At 43.9% G+C, this 26,534-nt stretch overlaps 1 protein-coding gene across 1 annotated transcript in view; it reads right to left on the minus strand.

Moving 5' to 3' along the window:
• Positions 1–208: 208 nt before the first annotated feature.
• SLC7A14 (solute carrier family 7 member 14) overlaps positions 209–26,534 on the minus strand; it is a 96,254-nt gene continuing 69,928 nt past the window's right edge. The window contains exons 5-8 of the mRNA XM_081138432.1: positions 21,535–21,681; positions 19,309–19,517; positions 16,567–17,444; positions 209–5,752 (exon numbers count right to left, since the gene is read on the minus strand). Coding sequence (XP_080994558.1) covers positions 5,430–5,752; positions 16,567–17,444; positions 19,309–19,517; positions 21,535–21,681 — 1,557 coding nt within the window. The 3' untranslated portion in view covers positions 209–5,429. The remainder of the gene's footprint in view (positions 5,753–16,566; positions 17,445–19,308; positions 19,518–21,534; positions 21,682–26,534) is intronic.

Here is a 26,534-nt window from a genome sequence, read left to right on the forward strand (position 1 = left end):
TATCGGAAAGGACACAGGCCTTCCTAGTCTGCACTTCCTGAGAAATTTACATCACACACCATTCCCTTCAGCCAGTGTCACCAATTCAACGTCAGGAACGAGAGTAACAGAGAAAAAAAAGCACCGAGGGAGTCCCTCATGAGAAGAATCCACGCTGCCCCCATTTCCTGGTTCGAATGCAAAGCCTTTTTCTTTTCTTTTTGTACCAAAATGCACTAAGTGTTCTTAAAGAGTAAGAAATTGGAGCTACCTGCTTTCAGAAGGCGTCAAGCCCAAAGCTGTGTTTGTGAAAGCCCTGTGTGAGCTTTGTAATTCCATGCATGTAGAATACTGTTTAACAACTTCTAACGCTATTTTAGTTGATACTGCAGAATATAGGTTCATTTTTGATAGGCTTCAAAACTTCCACTAATCCCTTTGGGGCTTTAAGTCCTAAAAAATATATTTTTTTCTTGGAGAAGTAATTTTGGCAAAAGGCTCAGGTATTAGAATGATGCATGTGTTACTCAAGCTGAACAAGAGGAAAGCATTTCAGACAGGAGGATGCTCCTAAGGAGGAAAAGCAATCACAACAGCCTCTCCTGTAAAGTCGTAGAGAAAATACAAGTAGACACAGGGGGAATAGTTATGTACATGAAAGGGTGCTACCCATCACCACTCCAACTGAAAATATGAAGTGAACTCCGTGGTGAGACAGTATCCTGGTTCCTGCTTGCGTGGGCCCAAGGTTTGGGGTGCTGTTTCTGTGCTTGTGCGTTGTTTAATTGCAAATACTGGCTCTCTCGCAGCGGGGCCACCACGGCTGACCAGTTGGCACCTTTCTCTCTTGGGGACTTCAAAGGGCCCCGGTAGACAAACAGGTCCTCAGCATCAGCGAGGTACTTGCATGCAAGGGAAACCTAAGCTTAGTAAAAAATTTTGATAGAAACACCCTCCTCGACTAGTTTTGTTCCAAACCGTGTGAAGACAGAGGGCTGTCATGCAGCCCTAGGGCCAGCTTTGGGGTATGTGTTTCCTTTGCACCTCCCTCCACACCAGCATGAGAAATGAAGGCCATCTGTGGATTACTCACTCACCTGAGGGCTAAAATCCAAGAGTGGACCCTTATCTGCTGCCTGGACTCGGTGGGCTGACCTCAGCTCTAGCTGCAAGCACGTTTCCTGATTTCTGACTTCTCCACCCACCAAGACATTCTTATCTGAGATACAAGATAGGTGAACCTGTGGCTGACCCTCAGTGGGCTTCCACTGACATCTCCGGACACGGGTAAAACCTAGTGGGAAAGGGGACAGCAGTTTCCTCTACTCTTGTAGGCTGATTCTCAAACTCATCAGGCTCAAGTTGAGTAAAATCTTGAGCGGAGGTTTTACTGTGTAACTTAGAGAGAAATAAAGACTTGTTAGGTTTGGTTGTTTAAACTTACTGTTGAGAATTTTGAAGTGGTTGCAAATAACTCTGTGTTATCTGCCCGCATGTTAAATGCCTACATTTCTCCTAAGTTAATGATCAAAGGAAGAATCATATAATGCTTTAAGTATGGGTATTTCCCCCCTTTAATATATTAAATCAACCTGGAGCGTGTATGTGGTTGGTTAGCTCCTCGCATAGGTAGAAGGAGTCACTGCCCCAGCTGCTTAAAGTCCAGCTTCTCCTCATTCATACTTTCATCATGTCCCCAATGCCTCCCCACCCAAGGAGAGCCAGCCAGCTCTGTTCTACTGTCACGTCTATCTGTGGGTGAGCCCAAACCTGCCTTCTCAGCATGATTTCTTACTGTTCCATACATAAATCATGCATAAATCATAAGCTCCTGCCAAACTAGCTTCTTGCTTTCCCTTGAAGGAGGCACAGTACAAATTATTAGTCAGGAGACAGCCAACAGCCACAGTCTACACCTTAACACTGATCTTCCACTTGGTAAGCCTTTTCTCATTTCTACCTGGCAAAATTCTGTCCATTCCACAAGGCTCAACACAAGGGCTGTATTCTCTATGATCTTTCCAATGGAAGGAGGTCTTTTCCATATTTGAACCCCCCACTGCACGTTATAACTCTCTTGTCTCACTTGTCTTCTTCACTATTGTTCTTTATTTATATATTTGATTTCCCCATTTCTTATGCCATAGCACATAATAAGCACTCCATAAAAACTTGAATAAATGATATTTCATTTTCCTTTCATTCATCATGCATCCATCCATCCATCTATCCAATCAATCATCAGATATTTATGACATCCACTATATGGCAGGCACATGTACCTGGTAAAATCCAGGTCTAAAGCTTATCTGGGTTTCAATAATCTATGCTATTGCAATTCTCTGCCCTTGTGGGGGAAGGTTTGTTCTTATCCTATAAGACTACTTCGTCCTGTCATTACCAACAATTGCAGCATTTTTCCAGTTGCCCCTATTGGCAGTTAGCATTGCATGTCAAGGTTCTGCATTTGAGCACTTAACACACTTCTAGCTTTGTCTTATCCTTCTTATTTGCCCCCAGCTCCTCACTTAATTATTTTGGGTATTATATGTATTTTAATAGCCACCTCAAATCTTTTTGAAATGAAGCAGAGTTCCAATAAATCGACAACAATTAAAAAAAAAGCAAATAATTGGCTCCAAACCACAAATCCACATGATGTAACCTCACTGGAAGAGTTCTTGCTACAGAGAAGAATTTCATAAAATGTAGGTCTTCCTTGGACTCCTCTCAAGGGGGCTAAGTTTCTATGGTAATTATGTATAAGGTGATCTTACTTTTAATGTGGCTTCACAAATGTGGTCTTAAGAAAATTGTTAGGAAACACTAGTAAAATCATTCTAGTGATTGATGGTATTTGAAAACTGCACTGTGAGATCTGGGACTATTTCACAAAGGCTGGGGAACATGAGGGAAAATGTGTCTATTTACCTGAAAAAAACCCTTTTTCTATCATAGTGACTAATTTTTAAAAACCAGCTTTGCTAGGGAGATGACTGATCAATTTTAGGGAAGTAAAGAGATCAAAGCTTTAAAAAATTGTAGAGTTGTTATTTGGGAGAAGTGACTCCTGTTCATAGGATCTTCATGAAATCAATACAAAGGTTATTTACCAAAGCTTGTGTTCTCTCTCCTCATGCTCCAGAAATTGCATACAGTGGTCACCAGACTATTGTGACATTAATACCTAAAACCTCTCTAGTAAGAGAAAGCTCTTTCACCCACATTAAGATTTTGTTATTTTGCATTCATGTTTCTCTTTGGACATTTTTAACGAATACAGCCCCACCCTATCTATCTGGATGTATCTCAAGCTTAACAGATAATATTTAAACTAGGCAGAATTGTTGATTCACAAAACTTGCTGATGATTAGTTTATAATTAATCCCCAAGGATCTATTTCACAGACCAGGTATGATATCTTTATGGCTGAGTATAGGGGAGAGAAAAATACAGCATTACCAAGCATTACATTAAAAGGACAAATGACCTCAGAAAACCAGAGTTATAAACAATAGAGAAGAATGAAAAAGATCTAGAAAATAGTAGTTATCTGAATTTAAATGACATATGTTGACTATGGGTATGATATGCAATTTATTTAAAAGCACATTAAAAATATAGTTTCAATTGACCTTTTTAAAAATACTATGTTAAAGCCTAGTGCATCAACCACAGGGACTTGTGATGATCGGCTGTTGTATTTACAGTTACCAGGCTCCTGTGCTGCTCCTTCCCTGGACTCTGAGCCTTCAAGGGCAGGTGTCACTCTTTTTTGTTCCTATCACTTAGCACTTGGGAAATTCTCAATCAGGGTTAGTTGAGTGAAAAATGGACTTCTGCTTCCTGTCCATAATCCTACAGCACGCCAAGATGGCACTAGCCTCAACCTGTAAGAAAGAATAGGCTTAAACATTTGTTGATGTACTTGGGAAAACTTTTGGCATAACACTAGATCCAAGAGAGAGAATAAGGAGTTTTCTGTTTTGCCCCACTTTCGGGGAATTCTCACAAAGATTTCAGCTTGCCCGAACTGTGCCTTCACGTACAAGTGTACATATCTCAATGCGGAGTGGGAATCCCTGGAACCCAAGAGTAGAATTTATGGACCATGAGCTTTTTCCTGTTGCAGATGGTCTCATCTAGCTTGTTTCAGAGTGATTTCTTTAAGAGTGCCTCTTAAGGCCCAGATTGCGACCTTACTAAGTAGATATTTCTCTGGGCTTCAGTGAAACTGCTCTGGGAAAGAGCAGAAAAAAAATACATGCCTAAAAGTGAGCTGCCCCAGAAGAGTAAGGTTCAGAAGTGAAATGTGAGCTCATGGAATGCAATTACCTAAGAAGCTGTGCTTCAGCATTTTTGTTTTCAGAGTACACCCACCAATCGAGTGGCGGCATATCTCAAAAAATGACAGAATTTATAATTTTAGAAATCTGAAATAGAATTTGCAATGTGATCTCAGTGGCTGGGTCACTTCTCCTTGTAAAGATTTTTATCTGATTATAAAACAAACAGCCTCCTTCTGCAAGGCATATTAATACCATGAAATCATGCTCCAACTTTGCCCCCTTCCATTATATCAGCAGGAGCTTCGAGTCTGCTGTAAGAGAAGGCTTGACAGAGAGTTAATTTCTGCCAATGCCCTCTGGCCTTCACTGCAAGAGATGGTTATTTAATTTTTTCTGGGCATTTAAGTAGAGCTTTGATGGTGCTTTTCACCACATTACTGGGTCGGCAGGACTGCTTTATGGTGAATCTGAAACCTTAGGGGAGATGGTCTCAGAGTCCCTGGCCTTTGCTGGATCCGAAAGTTATAGTTTGGAGAAAGTTGTGAGAAGGTTGGTGAACAAACAGAAGCATGTATCTTTTCCATGAATCTGTCTTTGTGAGATTTCAGGACAAAATGTTGCTTGCTAAGGAAGTGCCAATGCCACCTGCCCTTCTTAGCCTGGGGGAGCTGCTCTCAGCCCGCATGCCAAGCACAGAGCTTTGCCCTTGTGGTCTCAGGTGTTGGAAATGCTGTCTTGTGCCCATTCCCACCTCCTTTGACATATCTCCATGAGGAGCTGCAGCCTCAGTGTGTCCAAGAAGTTTTCTCCTTGCTTCTTGGGGTCTCAGTAAGAAGCAAAAAAATTCAACCAGCAAAGCAAAGGCCTAGGAAACATTTGCTGTCAATTAGCTCTTAGATGGTTGCATCTAAGATAGAATTTCTTATAGCTTCTTGTTGTTTTTTTCTATAAGGGGACCAGTTAGAGGACCCAGGTTAAACCCTTCGAAAGAACTATACTGAAGAGCAAAAGTAGCAAATGACAGGCTATGACTGGGGACTAACTTTGGGGAAGGCTGGACTTTTGAAATGAGAGGCAAAACGTTTTCACCTTCTAGCCCACAGGTTAAGTTGCCGAAAATAAATCACCACCATTTCTACCCATTCCTTGTGTGTTTACTCCTACTCCGGAGAGTAATCTAACTCATCATTTGCAATCAGGGCCTCCGAGTTCTGTTTGTGTTTGCTTTTGCCCTTCGCTTTGCTACTTGTCCGGGTGTTGGCCTTCGCATCTGACATCTGTTGGTAATAGAAGCCTTTGTCTTCGGCCGGCCCGCCCCAGTTCTCCTGGCTCTCGCCCTCTGTGGCGTAGGAGAAACCCTCCTCCACCGAGAAAGGGTCGTCCACATCGTAGCTCTGGTACGTGCTTTGGTGCAGGGCCTCTTCTCGGGCACTGATTTCCAGGGTGCTGTTCCAGATGCCATACCCAAAATAAATGAGCATACCTGCAGGAGGGGAAAGGCACAGGTGAATGAGCGGTTGCTTTGGGATCCATGGGATGAGTGGGGAAGTCACTCTCAATGGTGTAAGCAGAGATGGCGGTTGATGTGTTTTCTTTGGTCTACACCATATTTGAAAGAGACTAGAATTAGAGGGCATTAAAAATTGGGAGATGCTGCATTAAGCAATCCACATCTATAGCTTCCCCTAAAAAAGTCTGACAACACTGTACCCACATTCCTGTATGGCAACTTCAGGCTGGAGGTAAGAACTAGCTGACTCTTTAGACAGGATATAGGTTCTCTAGGTCACCCCAGTCCCCACCTCTGCTGTTGACACCCAGCTTACTACATTTGTGTAGATGCCAGCCAGGAGTCTGCATTTTTTTACCTTGGGCTAGATATTTATGGATCAGCAACAGTGTATTCCCAACATTCTCACATTTTATTATCCTATGCTTCCATCTTTTATTTTACCACTTAGCAAAATTCATGTTATCCTGTGCTTTCCCTTGTCATATTTCACTCACCAAAAGTGTAATACATTATTGCCACACAGAGGTGTCTACTCCCTTCTATGGCCTCCTAGAGAGTGTAGTGCATGCAGCTGGTGTGGCCCTAAAAACAGCATTTGTGTGATTGACTACCTGCACAGAGAAGGTCTATTTCATAGACTCTGTGGAAAACTGGCACTTAATATTTGTCGAATGAATGAATGAGGATTCCTAATAAGCATAAAATATCCAGTGCAACTCCTTGTTTTGATGTCACTTCAAGCAAAGGAAAGAAACTTGTCTCCTTAATCAGTATGTAGCATTAATATAGACAAATGCTTCATTTCTATGAGAAATTTTTGGAAACAATATATAAAAATAATTTGAGAGCCCCCATTTTCTATCTGGAAAACTGAGAACCATAGCCTGGGGAGGCCATAGGGCATGGTGATTAAGAGTGTGAGTCATGGGTTCAAATCCTGCCCTCACTACTATTAACTGTGTAGTTACTTAGCCTCTTTGTGCATCAGTTTTCTCTTCTATAAAGCCTTGGGAGTTATTGTACCTACAACATGGGGTTGCTGTGAGAATGACACCAGTTAAACAATAGTTTTCAACCCTGGCTGCGCCTGAGGGTCAGTCACCTGGGGAGTTTTTGAACCACTCTGATAGCTAAGCCTCATCCCTAGAGATTCTGATTTAATTGATCTGCGGTGTGACCCAAGCATAGGTATGGTTTTTAAAGCTCCACAGGTGATTCCAATGGTCAGCCAAGTCTGAGAACCACTGAGATCCAGGACGTAGAGCTCCTGATTCACGTATTCCACCGCCAACTTTGGCCGTCTTATGGCCTGGCCATTGGGGGTGACTGGGTTATGCACCCTCCTTCTAGGCCCCTGGTACCCTCTTCTGAGGGGCACTAGTCCCTTTGGCTTTGCTAACCCTGCAGGCATCTGCTGGGCTGTTGGCTTAGAATAGCAAGGTCAAGCCTGCTTTCCGCTCTGGTGCTTGAGAAAATCCTGCTCCGTTTTGAATTTGAAGTGTGTCTATTTAAGCTTGGATTTCTTCTTTCTTGCCTCAAATCACCCCCCACCCCCCGAGAAATCAACTTTTCAGCAGCCAAAGTAAGCAGAGATTTATAGTCCTAATTGGTAATAAATCCTCAAGTTAATCATTTGCAGATGTAGCTTTTACTTCTCAAATAGTGACTTTATTTTTTCTCTCTCTTGTCTGGGGGTGGGGGTGGCAGTGGGGGACAGTCACTATCCTTGTGTAGAATGAGGCGTCAAATTAAGACCTAAAAGGGCCAGTCTGCTGCTTCTTGGAGAATGCCTCTGTTGGAAGCATGTCTAGACCTGAGAATAAAATTCAGGAGACTAGGTGGAATTAGCAGGCACACTCCTCCTTTTGCTCAGTTTTGCTTTTTTGCTATCTGTTTTTCTTAGACATCCAGGCAGGCGCCAACTCATGCCTCCTACTCCTGCTTGGTATCTATTCTATCAGTTCTTTCCTCTCTGATCCCCTTCTCTGACCTTATTTATTTCCCTGCTGAGCTCTATGCCATTTTTTTTCTTTTCCCAGTGCCCCTCACTCCTCTGCCACCCCTCGCCTCATTCAAGCACGGGTTTGACATCTATTCTAACAGACCATCCCCTACCTTCAGCAGGTATTGGGGTGCCAGGTAGATTGACATTTATGGCAATTCTCTTGCTGTGAATTGCTCATAGAATCATAGATATTCAGAGTCTATAGATCATCCATTTATTTGAAAGCCTTTATTTTACAGAAGTAGAGATAGAGGTTGGGAAAGACTAAATCACTTCTGTAGGTTTGAGAGGGGGCAGAACTAGCAATCCATATGGATCTAGAAAAGGCTCTGGTATGTCCAGTCCTTCACAACTCCCCTTCCTGAACCAGGAAGAAATGTGTGTGTGTGTGTGTGTGAGAGGGAGAGAGAGAGAGAGAGAGAGAGAGGGGAGGCGGAGTGTGAGAATGCATTGACTGTGATTACTTTGGGAATGCAATCCATGGAAACCTGCCACATAAATATTTATGGGCCTTTTAATGTTTGCTCTGAGCCCCCTACAGTTTCAAAGGTGTGTCACTCTCTTCAAAAACACATTTCAAATATGAGTGCTGTGAACCAAGAAGCAACTGTGCGTGCAGCCTGATGGAATAAGCAGTCAGCATTCCCCACGGCTTGGCTCTCTCTGCCTTCATCCCTCTTGCGGCCCTTAGTCAATTCAGGAAAAGTGGTGGGATGCAGAGGGAGGTAGGAGAAAAGAAAAACTGGAGGGAGACAAAGCAACAGAAGGGAACAAATGAAGTGAGGGAGGGAGGAAGAGAGAGAGAAGAGGAGAGGAGAGAAACATGTAGTACCATCTGTCACACATAAACAAGGGCTTTGTGTCGGAGGAGTAAACAGAGCTGCTAAAAGCCTCCTGTGTAGAAGCCGGGTGTTCTGTTTCTGCTCCTTTCACTTGGCTTAGTGAACTAAGCATGAGGTAGTTTCTGAAAAATCTGTGGGGATTCTGGGAACCCTGCATCATCTAAGCTAGACTTCACACAACACCTCTGGGTGCCGAGGTCCTGTAACGATGCATTTAGGTTGCACCTTTATCTCAAGGAGCTCAAAAGGGTATACAAATGTTATCTTTAGACTCCTTCTAGCCTGTCAGGGGGTGTGTGTGTTTACGATTATATGCATTTCACAGACAGGAAACTGGGCACAGGACAGAACAAAGGATTGTCCACAGCAACACGGTTGGTGGTCGGACTGTGAATCCTTCTGGGTCTCTCCATGTCCTAACCGAGGGTGCTTCCATCTGCTATTTCTCCCATTAACCAGGGGCGGCTATGAGGTATAGACTGGTTGAAAAAAATTTTACCTACAGTTTAAAAAATTTTGCTTAACTTTTTATTTTGAAGAATTCTGAACATATACAAAAGTGGAGAGAATGGTATAAAGAACCCCATGTACACATTGCTAGCTCCCTGCCTCCCTTCTCTTAGCTTATTTTGAAACAAATTCCTTCCATCCTATGTATGTACTTCTAAAATAGGCTCCTTTAAAAACCTTAACTTAGTATCATTACACATCTAAAAACTAATAATAATTCCTTAATATCTGATATCTACTAGTATTAAAATTTCCCTGAATTAGTATACATGTGGGAAAAAACCCTTCACCTTATAAGGCTATATACTTAGTCCAATGAGGCTGTCATTGCTTGAAATAGTCTTGGGCACTGCTATTTAGGTTGTCACTAGGACTGGTATTATATTCTTTTGTAAACCCTTACAGGTGGCAAAGTTTTATTTTTGAGAATGGATTTAGTTTTGGCATAAGCCAGAATTCATTTGGAACCAAGCCTCAATAAGATGGCTAATTGATAAGTAATAGTATTTATTCTATTCACATATTTAATTCTGCTGGTGCTTAAAAACTTTCATTCATTGCTCCTTGGTTACATACCTTATATCTGTAATAAATGACAAGCAGGTGTGATGTTGAAAATCAGAAGGGAATCAATTTTTGTGCTGCAGTGTCCACACACATACACACATACACACACACAATGGACCCGGGGGCTCCCCTGTTGGACTGGAATTAAGACTTTTTTTAGTTGCGGATCCTGGTGGGAGGGGGCACTAAAGGCAGAGACTAGTTAGCAGCAGAAGTGTTTCAACATTTTAACAACAGACATGGCTGTACCGGGCACACGGGCTAAATGCCAGCCCTGGTCAAAGGTAAAGGCCATGAGTCCTGCGAAAGGCTGTCTGCAGTGAAGGGAAGTATTCACAGGGAGGCTTTGGCTTCTTTTCCAGACTGAGTTCCCTGGTGGAAAATGGGCCCAATGAGAAGTTTGGGCTGGATGTATGAAGAATCATGCCTTGAGAAATTGAATGGGCTTTCTTTATGTAGTAGGACACTGTGATCGTCGAGCCCTTTATAAACATGTTCTTGTCCATCAGCCCAGAGAAGCTAAGAGCTGCACAATCCATCAGTGATGGAAATGGCACTGGGACTCACATCTCGTGATGGCTGTTCCCATCCCACTTAAATGCTTCGGGAAGGTGTAGAAATGCCACGCCTGCCTTCAGATGCTGGGGCACCTCAGCATGAGCTGGCACTACACCTACGTGCTCTACTTGTGTTGATCCATTCTGTGGTGATTAAGCAAATGATCCCAAACCTACACGTGAGAGGGATGGGAGGAGTGGTCCTCTGGATCAGATGGGAGAAAACCTAGAACAAAAACTTAACTCTGAAAAGAGGCTGAGGGACCTGGAGATGGATGATACCAGCAGGTTTCCAATTCTGCAGGCACACACTTGGGTTGGGCAGCAGGTCCTTGATCTCTGGAGCCCCCCAGGAGCTATCTGTCCTCTGCACGTAGCTCCACGCTCAGGGCGGGAGAAGGTGGGCACCTGACCTCGGGCTGGGTGGAGTTGCCTCTTCCTGGGGAGCATTTTCCCTCAGGAAGCCCTGCCTGTGCAGATAACTGAGGCACTTTGTTTTGCCCAGAGGCTTTTTTATTTTTATTACTCTGGGATCAACTTTCCAAAACAGACATTTGCCAATGCAGAGATGAAGACTGGATGGTAATGAGGTGGCCTCCCATCCAGCGCAATCCCTGCCAACTCCCACTCTGCTGGTTATTTTTTACAATACACTGCAAGCCCTGTTGGTTGTAATAACAGTACGATTTACTATGGAGTGGCCAGGAAGAGTAGGTTCAGGATGGAGAGATTCCCTCCCCAGCCCTGCAACTAATCTAACATAAAACAGCATTACTTTGTGTTTCAGTTTCCCATCTGCAAAATGGAGCTGGGGACCCATATTTTGTTTGAGGGGTATAATAGCCATGAGACAGAATGCATTTTGTCAAAGAATATTAAAAAATCTAATAATCCAAGCCAGCAATTGTACTTCTAATTCAATAAAAACCCAAGGGGAATGTGTCCATGTGACCACCAAATGCACCTACAAGAATGTTCAGAGAGGTTCTGTACCCAACAGCCCCAAACTGGAAACAAGCTAAACGTCCATGGACACTAGAGTGGATAATACCTTGTGGTGTATTACCGCAGGGCAAGGCTGGGCGGCAAGGAGAAAGAACACACTAAATCTACAGGCAACAACGGGAATGAATCCCTCACACACGTAATGCTGAGGGAAAGAAGCCCGACGCCCACTCTTTCAGGGCTTTAAGCTGCTCCAGGCGGCTGTCCCTGCCCGCTCCGGCCTTCCATCTCTGCAGTGGTCCTCTCCGCCTTCATTCTCAGCCGCCCCGGGTGCAGAGCCGTGGCCTCCCTCGGCCCCTTTGTCCCCATGTGTCTCCCTGTCCTGCCCAGCACCTCTGCCAGCGGGCGGCCTTGACTACTGCAGGGTTCGCCTCCATCCTCCCTCCTCCTCGGAACCCCACTGGCCCTGTTGCCATCCTCAGCCTGGCCTTCATGATTTTTCTTACTCTTCTGGTGCTGAAGGTGCCAGTGGTTTTCTCCTCTGCCTACAAGGAGAATTTTAAACTTATTTGTGGGACATCTCATCAGGAATTTGTTCATCTCGGTGCCCTCTCAAGTCCCAATTCATGACTCCCTTCTTTTCCTCCTTGCCCCCTCATCACAATAGCTGCTTTGGTCAATGTCCAATAAAATTCCAGGGGGTAGCTCAAAGACGGTATGCGGTGCCTCCTCTTTGGAATATTTATGTTTTAGTACAGGATATATGGGCTCCATTGCCCAAATCACAAGTTCTACCTGCTCTCTAAATCTATAGACAAGAATTCGTTCTCCTCAGAGGGATTGAAAACATTTCAGATGAAAACTTGGCTGCCTTCATGGTAAGGAGGCCTGCAAACCGGTCTCACAGATGATCAATTCATAATAATGGCCCCAGGGAACAGTTGACCTGAAAGATGCCCATGAAAATCCCAGTGTGCAGTGTTCTCACGGGTCCCTCCTACTTTCATACCCCCCGAGCCTCTGCCCTGCTCCTGGAGATGTTCTCACAAAGCTGCATCAGCTAAGAGAAGAGGGGAATGAAGGCTGATCCGTGCTCATTTTGTGGGATTACTGAACATTTGCTGTTGGATTACTTCTCTTTCCTGAAGGAAAAGAAACAGGTGCTGGGTAATCTTGTTGGGGCTTGTGCCTCATTTCACTCTCTGAGTTGTGTCTTCTGAAGGTCAAAGCTTAGCAAAACATTGTGACAAAAATGTTGCAATTACGATTCCCTTTTAGAGAGAGTTGGGTAAAAAAAATGTATCCAAGGAGATTATTAAGGTATGACTCAGCCTAATCATGTAAAGCTTTAAAAAAATTACCTGATGTTTCATAAGAAGCTCCATTTAAAAATATATCTATGTTCTCCCCAGGAAAGCTATGCTATAAATAGAGATTAAGAGGAAAAATAGGACATTTTGGAGACTCAGAAGTTTAGAGGTGGGATATTTAATCGATAGCATCATTAAAGATTTTATAAGCCAATTTGGGGTTGTAGGGTGGGTGTATTTTATACAGGCAAATATGTGTTTTGAAAAACAGGCTTTTGTAATTAAATGATCTATCTTGCTTGCTATTATCTCCTTATTTTTCTCTCTAGATGGGTGGCTCTCAAATTCGAGCATGCATCAGAATCACCTGGGGGGCTCTCGAACACCTAAATGACCCTTGGAGATTCCGTTCCAGTGGCGACAGGGTCCGAAACGGCATTTCTAACTAGTTCCCAGGTGATGCTCACGTTACTGGCCTGGGAGCACACTTTAAGAACCACTATTCTAGGTCATTTTAAACATGGCTGCACATTAAAATTACCCGAAGGAGCTTTAAAAAATACCCAGTATTGACCATACTAGACCAATTGATTCAGAAAAATCTCTGTAGAGGAGATTCTGGGCGTAGAATGTTTTAGAAACAACTCAGGTGATTCTGATGTGTGCATCTTTGTTCTAGGTGAAGCTGACCTGTATACCAGCCTTCAAAGATCACGATACCAAAGGAGTTAGTAGATGGCAGCTGAGTGTTTGTTGACCTGCGGGCTCCTGTGCCCTGTCTGGCTGGCCCCAGGCTGCAGGGTGGCATCCTCCCCTGCCAGGGAGTATCAGTTTCTGGAGCGAGCTTGAAGTTTGTGCTATCAGCAAGATTGCAAAAGGCTCTCTGGGAGTTTTCTTCTGCCTGATAACTGGGAAGGCAGCCTGAGTCAGAACAGGTTCACGCTGTACTTTGGCTTGTGATAGCTAGTTTGGGGGACAATGAATCACTTTAGATTTTTTTTAAAAAGGCAGGAAAGAAACAGTTCTCATTGCTTTCCCAAATATTTTCTTATTTAAGCCCCACACAGAACAAGATCAAGGATAGTAAATTATCTGCATTTTTCCAGATGAATAAACTCTAAACTTCCCAAAGTCACAAGGCACAGAGGTGGCAGAGTCGTGATTGGAACCCAGGGATGTTTGATTCCAAAGGCAAGGGTCCCTGCCACCTCATCACTTTTGCAAAATGCTTTTGTATGCCAGAAACCATAGATAATATGTAGGACCAGCTACTTAATTTGTGGGTCTGGGTGCAAACAAAACCATGGAGCCCCTGTTAAAAAACTGTTAAGAATTCAAGAAGGTAGCAACTGAGCATTCAACCAAGTGTGGGATCCTATGTGACTACACAGGTCATATGCCCAGGAAGCCAGCCCTACCTGATGTTATGTGTTAATCCACACATATCAAACATCCTGATCAAATAAAAAGGTCTGCTCAGAGGCACCCTGGTAGGGAGGTAGGAGCCCTAGATTTGAGCATGGAGATACTGGATTGCAGTAATAGCTCTGTGAATAACTTCCTGTTATTCCTGTTGACCTTGAGCATATAATTTAACCTCTTGGAGGTTCACTTTGCTCATCTGTGAAACTGAGAGAGGGAGAAGTGGGGAGGTGGTGGACTATATTAGTGTCTCTCAAACTTTATTTATATATCACATTTTAGTGCAGTGGCTATGATCATGGACTTTGGACCCACATTACCTGAGTACTGATTTTGGCTCTGCTTTATTCTAGCCATGTGACCTCAGTCAAATACCTCAGTTTTTTCATCTGTAAAATGGATATTGTTGTGAGGATTAAATAACTTAATATAAGTAAAACCCTCAGAATAATGTCTGTGTGATAAGTGCAATATGTGTTAATTATTGCTATGAATCATATAGCATCTGCATGAGTACTAATGTTTTTAATTTGACTCCTTTTTAAATTTAAAAATAATCACCAGATTTATGTATGTATATTTTTTTAGTATATGTGAAAATGTATAATAACCATATAATATTTTTATTTTGTGTGTGTGTTTTTTAATCCTCACCTGAGGATATTTTCCCCCCCATTGCTTTTCAGAGAGAGTGGAAGGGAGAGAAAGAGAGAAACATTGATGTGAGAGAGACACACCACTTGGTTGCCTCCTGCACGAGCCCTTACCGGGGCCGGGGGTCGAGCCTGCAACTGAGGTACGTGCCCTTGGCTGGAATGGAACCCGGGCTCCTTCAGTCTACTGGCCGACACTCTAACCACTGAGCGAAACTGGCTAGGGCACCATATAATATTTTAAAAAGTTCATTCATATACTCTCTAAAGTCAGCCCAAATATTACCAATGGAATGGTCACCCTACTGGGGGTAATACTGAACTAGATAGTAAAGGCCCCTTCCAGCTTTAATAGTCTAGCAATAAATGAGTAAATCCATGTATCTTTGTGTCTATACCTTTATTCATTTCACAAATATATGACTAAAATATTTCTACCCACTTCAGTCCTACCCATGATAGGATCTTTCCATTGCTTAGCTACATGTTATAGTGGGAAAATGTTTAAACAGAGGAGAGAGATTGTGAATCAATCATATAAATGGTTAAAACCTTGATGAATAAGTGGTGTTGTCCTCTGGAGAAATCCCCCTAATGTCTAACAGAGGATGAGACCTAGAATAGTGAAAAATTGAAACAAAATGTGTACAGGAAGACACAAAATAGCCTTCAGAGGAGAGGAATCTGAAGGGAGACATATGCCCTTTCCTTTGAGTACTATGATTTCCCCCCCATTTTTCTCTATCTAAACCTTACCTTATAGGCCTACTTCAAATTCTACCTCATCAAAGTCCTTTCTGGCTTTTATGACAGGAAGTTTCTTTGTTTCTCATCTGAAGAGTGCTTTATAATCATAGAGAAGTATTTACTAAGCACCTACTATGTTCCAGACACAGAAGGCACAATGTTGAACACCCATGTCCCTGACCTCAAGGAGTAGATGGTTTATTAATTGATGAGTCTCTATACTGTCTTGCCCAGTCTAGTTGATTCATGCATATTGGTCTTGCCTCTCCTTAAGGCAGGGGTTAGTTATTCTATTACTTTCCTATTCCTCAAAGCACCTAAGGATCCCCCTTAGCTAAGCATTTGTTACCAGAGACCCTAGGGTTACCAAGTTGTATAGGGAACATAAAAATAGTGACTAAAGAACTTTAAAATTAATCTTCACTTAAACATCCCTCTCAAGTTACTACTAGCACCAATCCCCAGCCATCTTATAAACATCTTGAAGGCAAAGAAAGTGAGTTTAGAAAGAGCAACTCTAATTCACACCCAAAGCTGTGAACAACTGAGGACCTGAGAGAGTCCTATCAGTTATCAACTGAAGACGGATCATGGTGTGATGGATACTTCCCAAGAGAATGATTGGAATCTCAAAGGACAAAGAAAGGACCTTGGGGAAAAAAAAGAAAAACTCTTGAATAGTTTATGAAAGTCAATATGAAGTGAGGGATGTTAAATGGTGCCATAATGCAATTTTATCAGAAAAAAAATGATGCCAAAAAACCCACACTTAATTTATACTTTGCTTACTTAAAAATTATGGCATGGTTACTATTTTAATTTAATTTTGTCAAAAGTAGAATACTTTTTTCCATAATTTTTAGTTTCTAAGATAGAATCAGTTTTCCCCATTCTCACTTTTATTATGCTATTTTTCCCCTTTTTATGTGGATCCATTTAAAGTGGACCTTGTATGGTATTACTTATCCATAAGAAGAATGTTTAGTAATAGTATCCAATGAAGTGATGGATTGATCAGCATCATTCTTCAGAACCAATGACCAAGACCATAACAGGCAAAGGGTGCAACTAGCTTTCTTGACTCTAATGCAGAAAGCAAGGGCCCATAGAACCAGCCATACTTTTCTTGGAATGGCAATGCCTAGTCCAGCAAGAAGGTAATTTTTGGATAAGCCTGTTCAATGCCTTAAAAGGGAACTCTCAAAGCTCCAAAGGAAGTTGCTTACCCACAAAGCACCAGACGGCAAACCGGATCCACGTGATGGTGGAGAGCTTTAGCATGAGATAGATGTTCACCAGCATGGCAAAGGCAGGCACAAAGGGGAGGCAGGGGGCCATATAGGGCAGCTTCTTGGGGTTCTCTGGCTGCTGCAGGATCACAAACACCAGGGCACTGATCAGCAGCACCATCAGAACAACCAGAAGGATGGCCCACCAGCTCTGCTCTGAGATGTAGTCGGAACCGAAGATGATGAAGGAGCAGAAGATGAACATGAGGATGAAGAGCAGGAGCACGCAGATGGTCACCGTGTGCCCTGTAGCTGCCGTGGGCCGGTCCATCTTGCCTGGAAGGCCCAACCGGATCCTCATGGTGTAGTAACGGGGCCCGATCAGCTTTTTTAACTTGATGAGATAAATGTTTTCAGATTCGTCTGCTTCTATGCCTGTGGTCATGTCCACGGTGCCATAGTTGGGGTGGTTGACGTTGTAGGTTGACTTGTCTGATTTCCCTATGAGCATCTCATTGTCTCCCAAGGATGGTAAGTTCTTGGCCCCACATGGATTGGTGGCGGGGCCAGAAAACTCTTCCCCTTCACTCACAGGAGAACACACTTCCTTCTCACTGTCAGCCAGAATGTCCTCTTTCTTCTTTGTGTGCTCCTCCGACAAGAACTTGACAAAACCATCAATGTCACTCTCTGGCTGGTATCGAAGGAGCAAGACGCAGACAGAGACCAAGGTGTAGGCGAGGAGCGTGCCGATGGACATCATCTCTATCAGGTCTCTCAGGCTGACTAACAGTGAGAGGAGAGCCGCCAGGAACCCAGACACAATGCAGGCCACCACTGGTGTCTCCGTGTAGGAGCTCACATGAGCCAGAAACCTGGAGGGTTGATGGAACACAGGGTTAATGTGGCTGCAGATGGTGATTGACTCTAACATGGCTTAATTCCTCCTGGTCCTGCCCCTTCAATTGACTTCTGGATCCACTGCTCTAAATACAGCTGAGATGCCTACCCCAGGATTTGGTTCCTGGAATATAATTTTAAAAGAATTTGATTCCTTGGTTTTGAGACAAACTTTTATTAAAGTTCCTACCCTATTATGTGATATGAAGGGCTGATTGAATCTAGGGGGTATTTCAGAAACCTAAATTGAAATCCAGGCTTTGCTGGGAAGAAGTGATAGTTGGAGAAGTCACACAGCTGCTTGGGGGTCCTCTAGACCTGTTACCCAAAGTGTGGTCCACGCATCAGTGGCACCAGCATTGCCTTGGAGCTTGTGAGAAATACGTATTTTCAGGTTTCACCTGAGGCCTACCACATCAGAATCTCTGAGAGCGGGGCTCAACAAACTATGCTTTAAAAAACCTCCAGAGTCTGATTTATGCCAAAGCTTGAGTAGCATTGCTCAACAACATAAGTACAGGGATTTAGCTGGTAAAATAGCACAATAATTAAGAACCTGTGCTCACTGGCACAGGCTAAATTCAGCCAGTTACCAACTGGAGAAGACCAACAAGGGCAATTGAATGGCAGCTGCTTCCTTAGCGGTTCCTGGAGGCCTTAAGCAGGTTCCTGCTCTCTCCCATTCCTCCCTTATTTTCAGGACTCACACAAGACAATGCACTGTGCTTGGAGCCCCAGGCTCTTTCCTCTTAATTTCTTTGAGAGCAGAAAAACCTTTCGGATGTGTGAAATTGTCACACCTCCACCACAGTCCAATTCTTCCTGATCTATCCAGCTCCCCAAATATAGCAGCTCGGACCTGGTGATGACTGCAGGGGGTAGGCTGAGGAACTGGAGCAGACGATGACAGCCAATGGTAGAGATAAAGTCCCTGAGCTGGATCCCTCTGCACCCCGAGAACTCTGTGGTTTCCAGGGTTTACGCCTTGCTTTGTGCACTGGAAGAATGCCTTCCCTGCAAGCCCCTCACATGGTGGGCACTGGGAACCACAGGATGCTGCCATTTACCCTCTGTATTGGGGGCAGATAGGCCACTTCATGGTCAAGGCAGGGGGCAGGAAGAGTCACTATATTGGTGTGGTTAAAAGTCTGGTCTTTGGAGCCAGGCAGTCCTGGGTTCAAATCCTGCCCCCCACTCAGAAGCTGGGGGATTTAAGGCAAGTTTTTTTTCCACCTCTCTGAAAATACCCATCTAGTTCACTCTTCTATAAAACAGAGTTATTATAACAACTAAATAGAGTTATTGTGATGACTAAAAGGGATACTGTATACAAAGCACCTGGGATACACAAATATTCAATGAATGGTAGCTATTGCTGGTACTATTACTAGGTTCTGTTCAGAGGGTCTTGTTCTCCCTTTGATGAAAACTTTGCACTTTTTCACCTCCAGAGGTGCTGTGCAGAGAGGGCCAGGTATCAGGCCTCGATAAGAGGGCAGACCTAAGATGTCCTGAAATGGTTTCTCCCTTCTGGAGGCCACCCAGTGTAGCAGTTTGGCACCCACCATCTTTACAAAGGAATATACAATGTCAAACAGTAGAGGGGGCAGTTAGAGGAACAGATTAGTTTGTGTTAGATTGAGGGACCCAGAGTCAAATAGAGGAACTGTCTCAGGGCGTAAGCTCTTTCAACTCAATCTCTTTGCCAGGATATATGACAAGTTCCACAGTCTATGTGACAGGCACTCACATCGAAATTGCAGTCAGACTGACAGCGAGTGACATGTTCCCTGTCAGGCATGACATAACAGAATCAGTCTCACAGAGCATAACCCTTACCTGAAAAGGAGCCCGTCACCAGCCATGGCATAAATGACCCTCGGCATTGGGAACAGGGAGCCCAGCAAGCTGACTGTCAATCCTGCAACTGACCCAATGGCCACTATGAATTTTGCAGCATAGAACCCATGAGCCACAAACATCTCCATGAGTGGGGATTCCGTGTCAATGGCATAATATGGCACCATCAGAGTTAAGATCATGCTCACCTGTTAAAACAAGAGAAAACATGGTTGGAGGTAGAGGGGACTGACAGCGTGGATGAACGTCCCATAGGAGAGAAAGAGCCCAGGACCTGGAGTCAGGGGCCCGCACAGCAGTTTGGATCTGCTACTTCTTGGCACATACCTTCACTTTAGAACAACGATTTGGCCTCTGGAGCTCTTGGTTTCAGCATTTTCTCCCCACATGTGGATTTAGTGGACTGGACCAGATAATCTCTAGTATCTTCCATTGGGCTTTTCATATCTAAGGAATAAGTCTGCAGGTATTTCAGCCCCAATGAAGCAGAGCTACTGACAGTTCAGTGAAGGGCAGACATTACCAGGTGGGAGTAGCTGCAGCCACAGGCACTGGAGCCTGGCAGTGACCACGGCACCCTGCCCACAAGGACATGACTCTCTTTTAAACTTTCAGGGTCTTACAAGGTCTTAACAGTACTCCTGTCACCCCAAAGACCAGAGATCAAAACTCCAAAGATAGGTGTGTAGGAGATCCATAGCCAATAAACTGATAAGACTCAGATGAGGGCTCGTATTTCCATTTCTTCTCTGCAGCTCAGTCCCAGGAGCCAGGCAAACCAACAAATTATGACATCAGGATGGAATCCAGTCCTACTCTTGGCTATTAAGACCACCATGGCTTTGCTTAATCAGGAATCACTGAACCAGGACCTATCTTCCTTCATACAGTATAGATCTGCCATAATATTCCTCCCTTCAGAATTGGCCTCAGGCAATGGAGCCACCAGTCATAAGGCCAGGCTCCCCCTGGCCTACAAAGGCCAATGCTGGCATCAAGAAGGGAGTTCAGAGCCTGAAAGGAAGAGAGTGGTGCATTGCGGAGTAGAGTGTCTGCGCTGCTCCTCCCACGCCACACCTCCCCGAGCGCTCTGTCTGCTGGGGTGATCGGGATATAGATAAGATGGGGCCACTTGTAATGTGTGTGCATAGTGGGAGGTTGAATTTCCATAAACCACATTCAAAGCTGCTCTTGTGTTTTCCTTTGGTTTCCAGGACAATCGTGTTTTGCAGCTTGCCTGGCTTCTTCAGGTGGTTGCTAAAGATGGTTTTATTTTTTCCGGGTGGGAGGGGAAGGAGGTGCTTTTCACATTCTATGCCAGCAGGAGCTGCAGGGCTTATAGGGCGCACCCCAGCTGCTGACTCTTTTTTAATGTGGTGACTGACGTGAGTGGGACTCTCAGGGCCTGGGGTATTTGTGTAACCACACACCTGTTGGCTTGTCAGCTGGTTCTCTCCACTGCCAGGGGCTGAGGGGATCTTGGATGTGGCTGATCTCTGTGATAGAAATTCTAGGGTGGGAGCTGAGAGATGACACATCAAAAGCGTGAGGAGCATCCCAGAGTGTGATCCTGAGCACACAAGACTGAAGGCTTCATTCTGAGGATGACCCTTAACAGGGAAACCCTAAGGGGTGAGCTTGAGCTCATGTAAAAGAAGCAACAGCAGAAAGACTGCACTTTCCCCGCCCCCAGGATTTAAGGGAAGAGCATCTCCAGGGACGAAGCACTCTCTCTCCTCACTCTGGGGGAGCCTCGCCTCTTCACTGCCGGGAAGCTCCCAGAAGACAGAAGAGCATTGAGGAGGGTGCACAGAGGCCCACAATGCCTCTGCTCGCATGCACACCCACCCGTTACTGCCAGCCTATGATCTGAGCTCCTTGGACGGCAGCCCATTCCCAGCACACCACCCCCAGCCCCGGGAAGCAGCAGGCACCAAGAGCCTGTGCCCAGGGCAGGCGGGGATGGAGACTCAGGGCCTGTGGCTGAAGAAAGGGCCTGAGGTTCTCCCATCTCCAGTTTGGACGCCTGATTTTCATCTTGTCATCAGTGGGTGAAGATATAGGGAGCATGGACACATTCATACAAACACCAAGGGCACAAGGAGAGGATCACTTCCTGACAGAAGGGAACCCAGCCCCAGAGCCACATCTTAAGGTCAAATGTGAAAGGTCATGAGGCGTGTCCCCTAAGCACTTGGTACTTACAGATACATATGCTGTCAGGCAGATGACCAGGGAGGCGGTGATAGCATAAGGGATGGAGGTGTTGGGATTTTTGGCTTCCTCTCCAGTGGTGGCGATGATGTCAAACCCAATGAAAGCGTAGAAACACGTGGCTGCTCCTTGCAGCACCTGTAGGGATGATGACATTCGTCAGATTCAGAGTGTCAGGGCAGCACCAGGGCCTTACATGTGGCACCCACAATTGCCCAATGCCCAACAGACATCACTGAGGGGCAGAGGGGGTAACATGGTGGGACTTGTGCTAAACACTCAAGTTCCAATCTCCTCTACTTTCTAGCTGGGTGAGACTAGGCCATTCCCTCATGTGTAAAATGGAGATAAGAATTATGCCCAAATAAAAACAAGTCATTCAACACATTCAAATCATTTTTGGAAATAAGTGGGGTTATAAAAAAATCACTAAGTTGGCTATCCTCATGTCTTGGAAAAACTCATTAACATCCCAATGCTTTTATCCAGTGGTTCTCAACCACAACCAGGGGCTGTGTTTACAAACTACCCATAGGGGGTGTCTGTAAATGTGGGGAGGTACTTGTGACTGTCACAGAGACATGGAGTGGGCACTTCTGGCATTTAGTGTAGTGGGCTCAGATGTCTGCACAAAGAATTGTCCTGTCCAAATTACCATTAGTACCTCTGGTAGATCACCTCTAAGGTGACTTCTAGATTAGAAATGATGTAAAAGATTTTCAGATCTTCAAATATTCTATTGTCTCCCATGGGAAGACAGGTAGAGACGGTTTGAATTTTCTGCTTCTTTGGGGGGCTTCAGTGACCTAGTGGGGCTACAAGGCAGGAGGTCTGAGGTCTGAGGCTATGTAAAGCTGGGGAGGTGGTACCCAATGACATCTACTGGATGTCTGTCTGTCAGGAGCATGCGTGACTCCAGGGATGGTTGGGACTTGATAAGTTATCAGTGAAAATCTTCCACTGAGGAGTGTATTACTTTCTTCCAAAGAATTTACTTAAGTGTAAATGAACTTTCCCCACATTAGGCCCCTCATTATGAGCTGAAAGTGAAAAATGTGCCTCTTTGAATGCTTGGGGGTTTTCTTTTAGGGGAAGGTGAGAGAGATTTTTCTGGACTTGGGTGTATGGGGTGAGGGTACTTGATAACATTTAAGCTCTAGCCAGGGGTCCAGGAATGAGGCTCTTTGCAGACTGGACCTTTTTTTTTTCTTTTCTGTACATTCAGTTGATAAATGATGACATCAAAACATATGCCAAGCAGACACCTGTCCCTAAATTTTCACTCTTGCCTTTCCCACTGTCTTCTTCATAAGTAGAAAACAAAATACTAAATACTAGGAATTGCAAGGTCCATCCCAATATTGAAGATTTCAAACCTTCAAAAGCAACCTTTGCTCATCTGCAAAATGAGCTGGTCTCTTCCACAGTCTCTCCCATTAGGATTCTAATGTTTCAGCTCCCTAATTAAGAGTTCTTAGCCTGGGGTCTGTGCAATTCAGGGGGTCTGTGAATTTGGTTAAGAAAATAAGACATCTTTATTTTCACTAACCTCTGATTGAGTATAAGCATTTATTTCAATCATGAGTATAGGTGATAATTTTATCACTAAGAGCAATCATTTCTCTATCATATTAATGTCATTGGAGAAATTTTAGAATATCAGTTGTGCTCATTGCTAATTTCAAATTATGATAGTTATTAGACATATTAGTATTTAACATACCAATAAACAAGCACATTGTTATTATATCATGATTTTAAAATATTTTTATAAACTGTATTTCAATATAATTGATTCCTTTCGATTTCCTATGTGAGTAGGTTATTCATTTATGAACACAATTTTCAGAAGAAGTTTGCAGGCTTCACCAGACTGCCAGGCAGATGGTCCCCCCAAATCTAAGAGTTCCTGGTCTAGTCTAATAACTCAGGTAGAACAACTTCTCAAACAAGCAGTTCCACTGCCAGAGAGCTACTTCCTGGGAGGGGAGATGACTCCCAGTTTCACTCAAGCAAAGCCCTTCATTTCAGGGCATGGAAAATGTCTTTGGCCTTCATACAAGGAGAGAAAATAGATGTGCGTGGAGGCTCACAGGCTTGGAAATGTGCTTGTTTCCACTTGTCTAGAAAATGTTTCTGTTCTTTAAAGATGAACACATGCTAGGATTGCAGGCTCTCTAAGCTGCCCCATCAAGAAAAGCCTTGCTTTAGGACAACTTCCAGAAAACATGTCCTGCTTTCTCTTCCCTTAACACCTGTCTACACACACACACACACACACACACACACACACACACACCCTTCTTGTAAATCATACAGTGACCTGTTGTGACAGTCAGCCTGAAGGTACATCACTCCCAATTTAGGATGACCCAGGGTTTCCATTCCATGCCTGTTTGGTGTGGTCAGTTCTGAGTTGAATCAAAAGGTCAGAGATACTGGAAGAGCTCTCTGCTCAGGAAAGGAGGGTAGGAGGATCCTAATCAAGAATTTTAGGGCAAATCTACCCTAGAGAAAGGTGAGAGGCCTGTAAACCACACCATGTGAGGAACACCTGGGTGATGTCTAAGTTGAAGAAGAGAAGGTTCAGTGGAAGTCAGAGAGGACACCTTCTGATTTTGAAGTATGGACCATGCAACAGTTGGAGGAGAGGTATATTGTAGGCTCCAGAGGGAATACCAGAGGCATGGGTGTGGGCGGAATCAGATTTGGGTAAGAGTACAGACTCTATAGACGGTCAGACCTAGATTGGTTCTGCCACATACTAGGTTGGTGACCTAGAAAAAGTTCCTAACCTCTTGGAGCCAAGTTTCTTTATCACTTAAATGGAAGTAATGATAGTACTTAGCTCATACGGTTGTTTCAAGGATTAAATGAGATAATAAATGGAAGTCCTAGAATACAGTAGTTGCTCAATAAATATTAGCTCTTACCAGTAGTATTTTTATAACTATTGTAACTATTTTTATAACTATTGTGCTTTTGTAGAACAGATACAACCCAAGGGCACAGACAAATTCCCTCTCATCCTCCTTGTTCCCCTTGTTCTCGACACATATTTATCAACTGTCCCCAGGTGCCAGGCACTGTGCTTGCTGATGTGGAGACAGTAATGAGCAAAAAGTACTCTGAGCTTGACCTTGACCTTGATCTTGACCTTGTGAATCTCAGAGTCTCGAGGATACTGCACAACCCAAAATGCAGCCTTGACTGTGGTAACAAACTGAATAAGACTCATAAACATCTACATTATTTCTAAAACCACAAATGCTACTATTGTCCAAGGGAGTGAACAAACAGATGACAATTGCTCATAATGATTAGATACCAGAAAGTTGACTATAATCAATCAACCAAGTTGGGAAGAGGGGGATTGAGTTTGCAAAGAGAATGTCTGTTAGCCTGAGTTTGCATATGTAGAACTAGAAAACAATTATGGTTGATGAAAGACTGGGTAGATCAAAGGTAGGACCTTGGGAGGTTCTCCTGCATTAGGCAGGAAACAGAATTTAACTGAGATGGTTCAAATGAAATTATTTCAATGAGGGGACTATAGGAGCTAAGGCTGGAAGGGAATGAGGAGGAAATACTCTGGCCTTGCTCTCCTCTCCCCTTAGCATCTCCTGATAGTAACTCCCATTGGCTGACCCCAACAGGAAGCAGTCAAAGGGGGCTTTGGGAGCACAGAATAGAGCATGAAGGGTGGAGAATGAATCTGGGGAGTGGAGGCAAAGGGAGAAAAACCAGCACACCTGCCAAGATCAAACAGACCCTGGCCTAACAAGGTATAGATTAAATAAGCAGATTATCAAAGAGAAGAGAATAGAATTAGCAAATAAAGTCACCTTTTTACCTGAGTAAGTTTGAATGAGGTTTTCTTCCTTGAAAGCAAATGATCCCTGATTAGTAAACACAGGAGCCATGAAATAATACTGTGTATGGGTGTATCTCTACTCAAGTCACCACTAAAACTGCTTTCTACTCTACTCCATCCGGATTCAGATCTGGCCACTGGTATTATGGTTAGGATACCCTTCCATGCATGAAAGAATGCATGTGGTACCTGAGGGTGAGCATCTGTGAATAAAATTGGTGGGTGAAGTGTATGTGTGTAGGTGTGTAGGTGTGTTACTGGGTTCATTGGTAATTTATCCTAACTTTCCTTTAATGTTTTACATAAATAAAAAATAGCATTGACTTCTTAATTGGATGACATAGTGGAAATTGTCTTCCAAAGTAAACCTGGTATAGCTGCTCAGCCAAGAGATCCAGATGGGTCTGTGCCCCTATAGAGCTTTGTGGGGAAGCAGCACATGCCGCAGTTGCTGGAGGGCTGCTGCTTAATTAATTGTCAAAAGCAATGTCATTAGTGGCCTGCTACTCAGTGTGTGGGGTCCCTAAAAGCTGACCCCCTGTGCCTTGCTGATACTTGCAGGCATCAGGATGAGGCAGCCCTCCATATCATGCCTTGGCCAGTCTGCCAGGTGCCTAGGAGATAATTAGGCACCTTTGTATAATTCACTCCCAAGGTAACAAGACAAAACTACAACTTTAATAATGTTTTCTCCTGCGTTCATGCTCCAACTCTATTAGCAGCCTGTTTACAGCGACAGTGGAATGTGCTAATAGGTTCCAACAAATAGATTCAAATGTGGAGACAAGGAGAATAACTTTTCCTTTGTTTGGAGGCTCTCAGCATTCCCCACAAGTCCTTGCTATGGACTGTGTTGCTGGCAGCTATTTGTGCTGATAGAGCATCTTATTTGGTTAAAGGAAAACCATAAGATAGCATCAAGAACAAATAACATACAGGGAAGACACATCCAACAATGTTCAGGGGCTGAGGATTTGCAGATGGAGGCAGGGGTTCAGCTGAGGGCCAGCAGTTACTTGATATAGGGAAAAAATGTTTGTTGTTCTTAAGCTCTTCAAGACCAAAGAAGCATTTGACCCAGAACCTGTAAGTGAGTAAACCATTCCTTAAGCTATTT

Source organism: Miniopterus schreibersii (genome assembly GCF_964146895.1).
Source record: "Miniopterus schreibersii genome assembly, chromosome: 5".
In the NCBI taxonomy this organism is placed as follows: domain Eukaryota; kingdom Metazoa; phylum Chordata; class Mammalia; order Chiroptera; family Miniopteridae; genus Miniopterus; species Miniopterus schreibersii.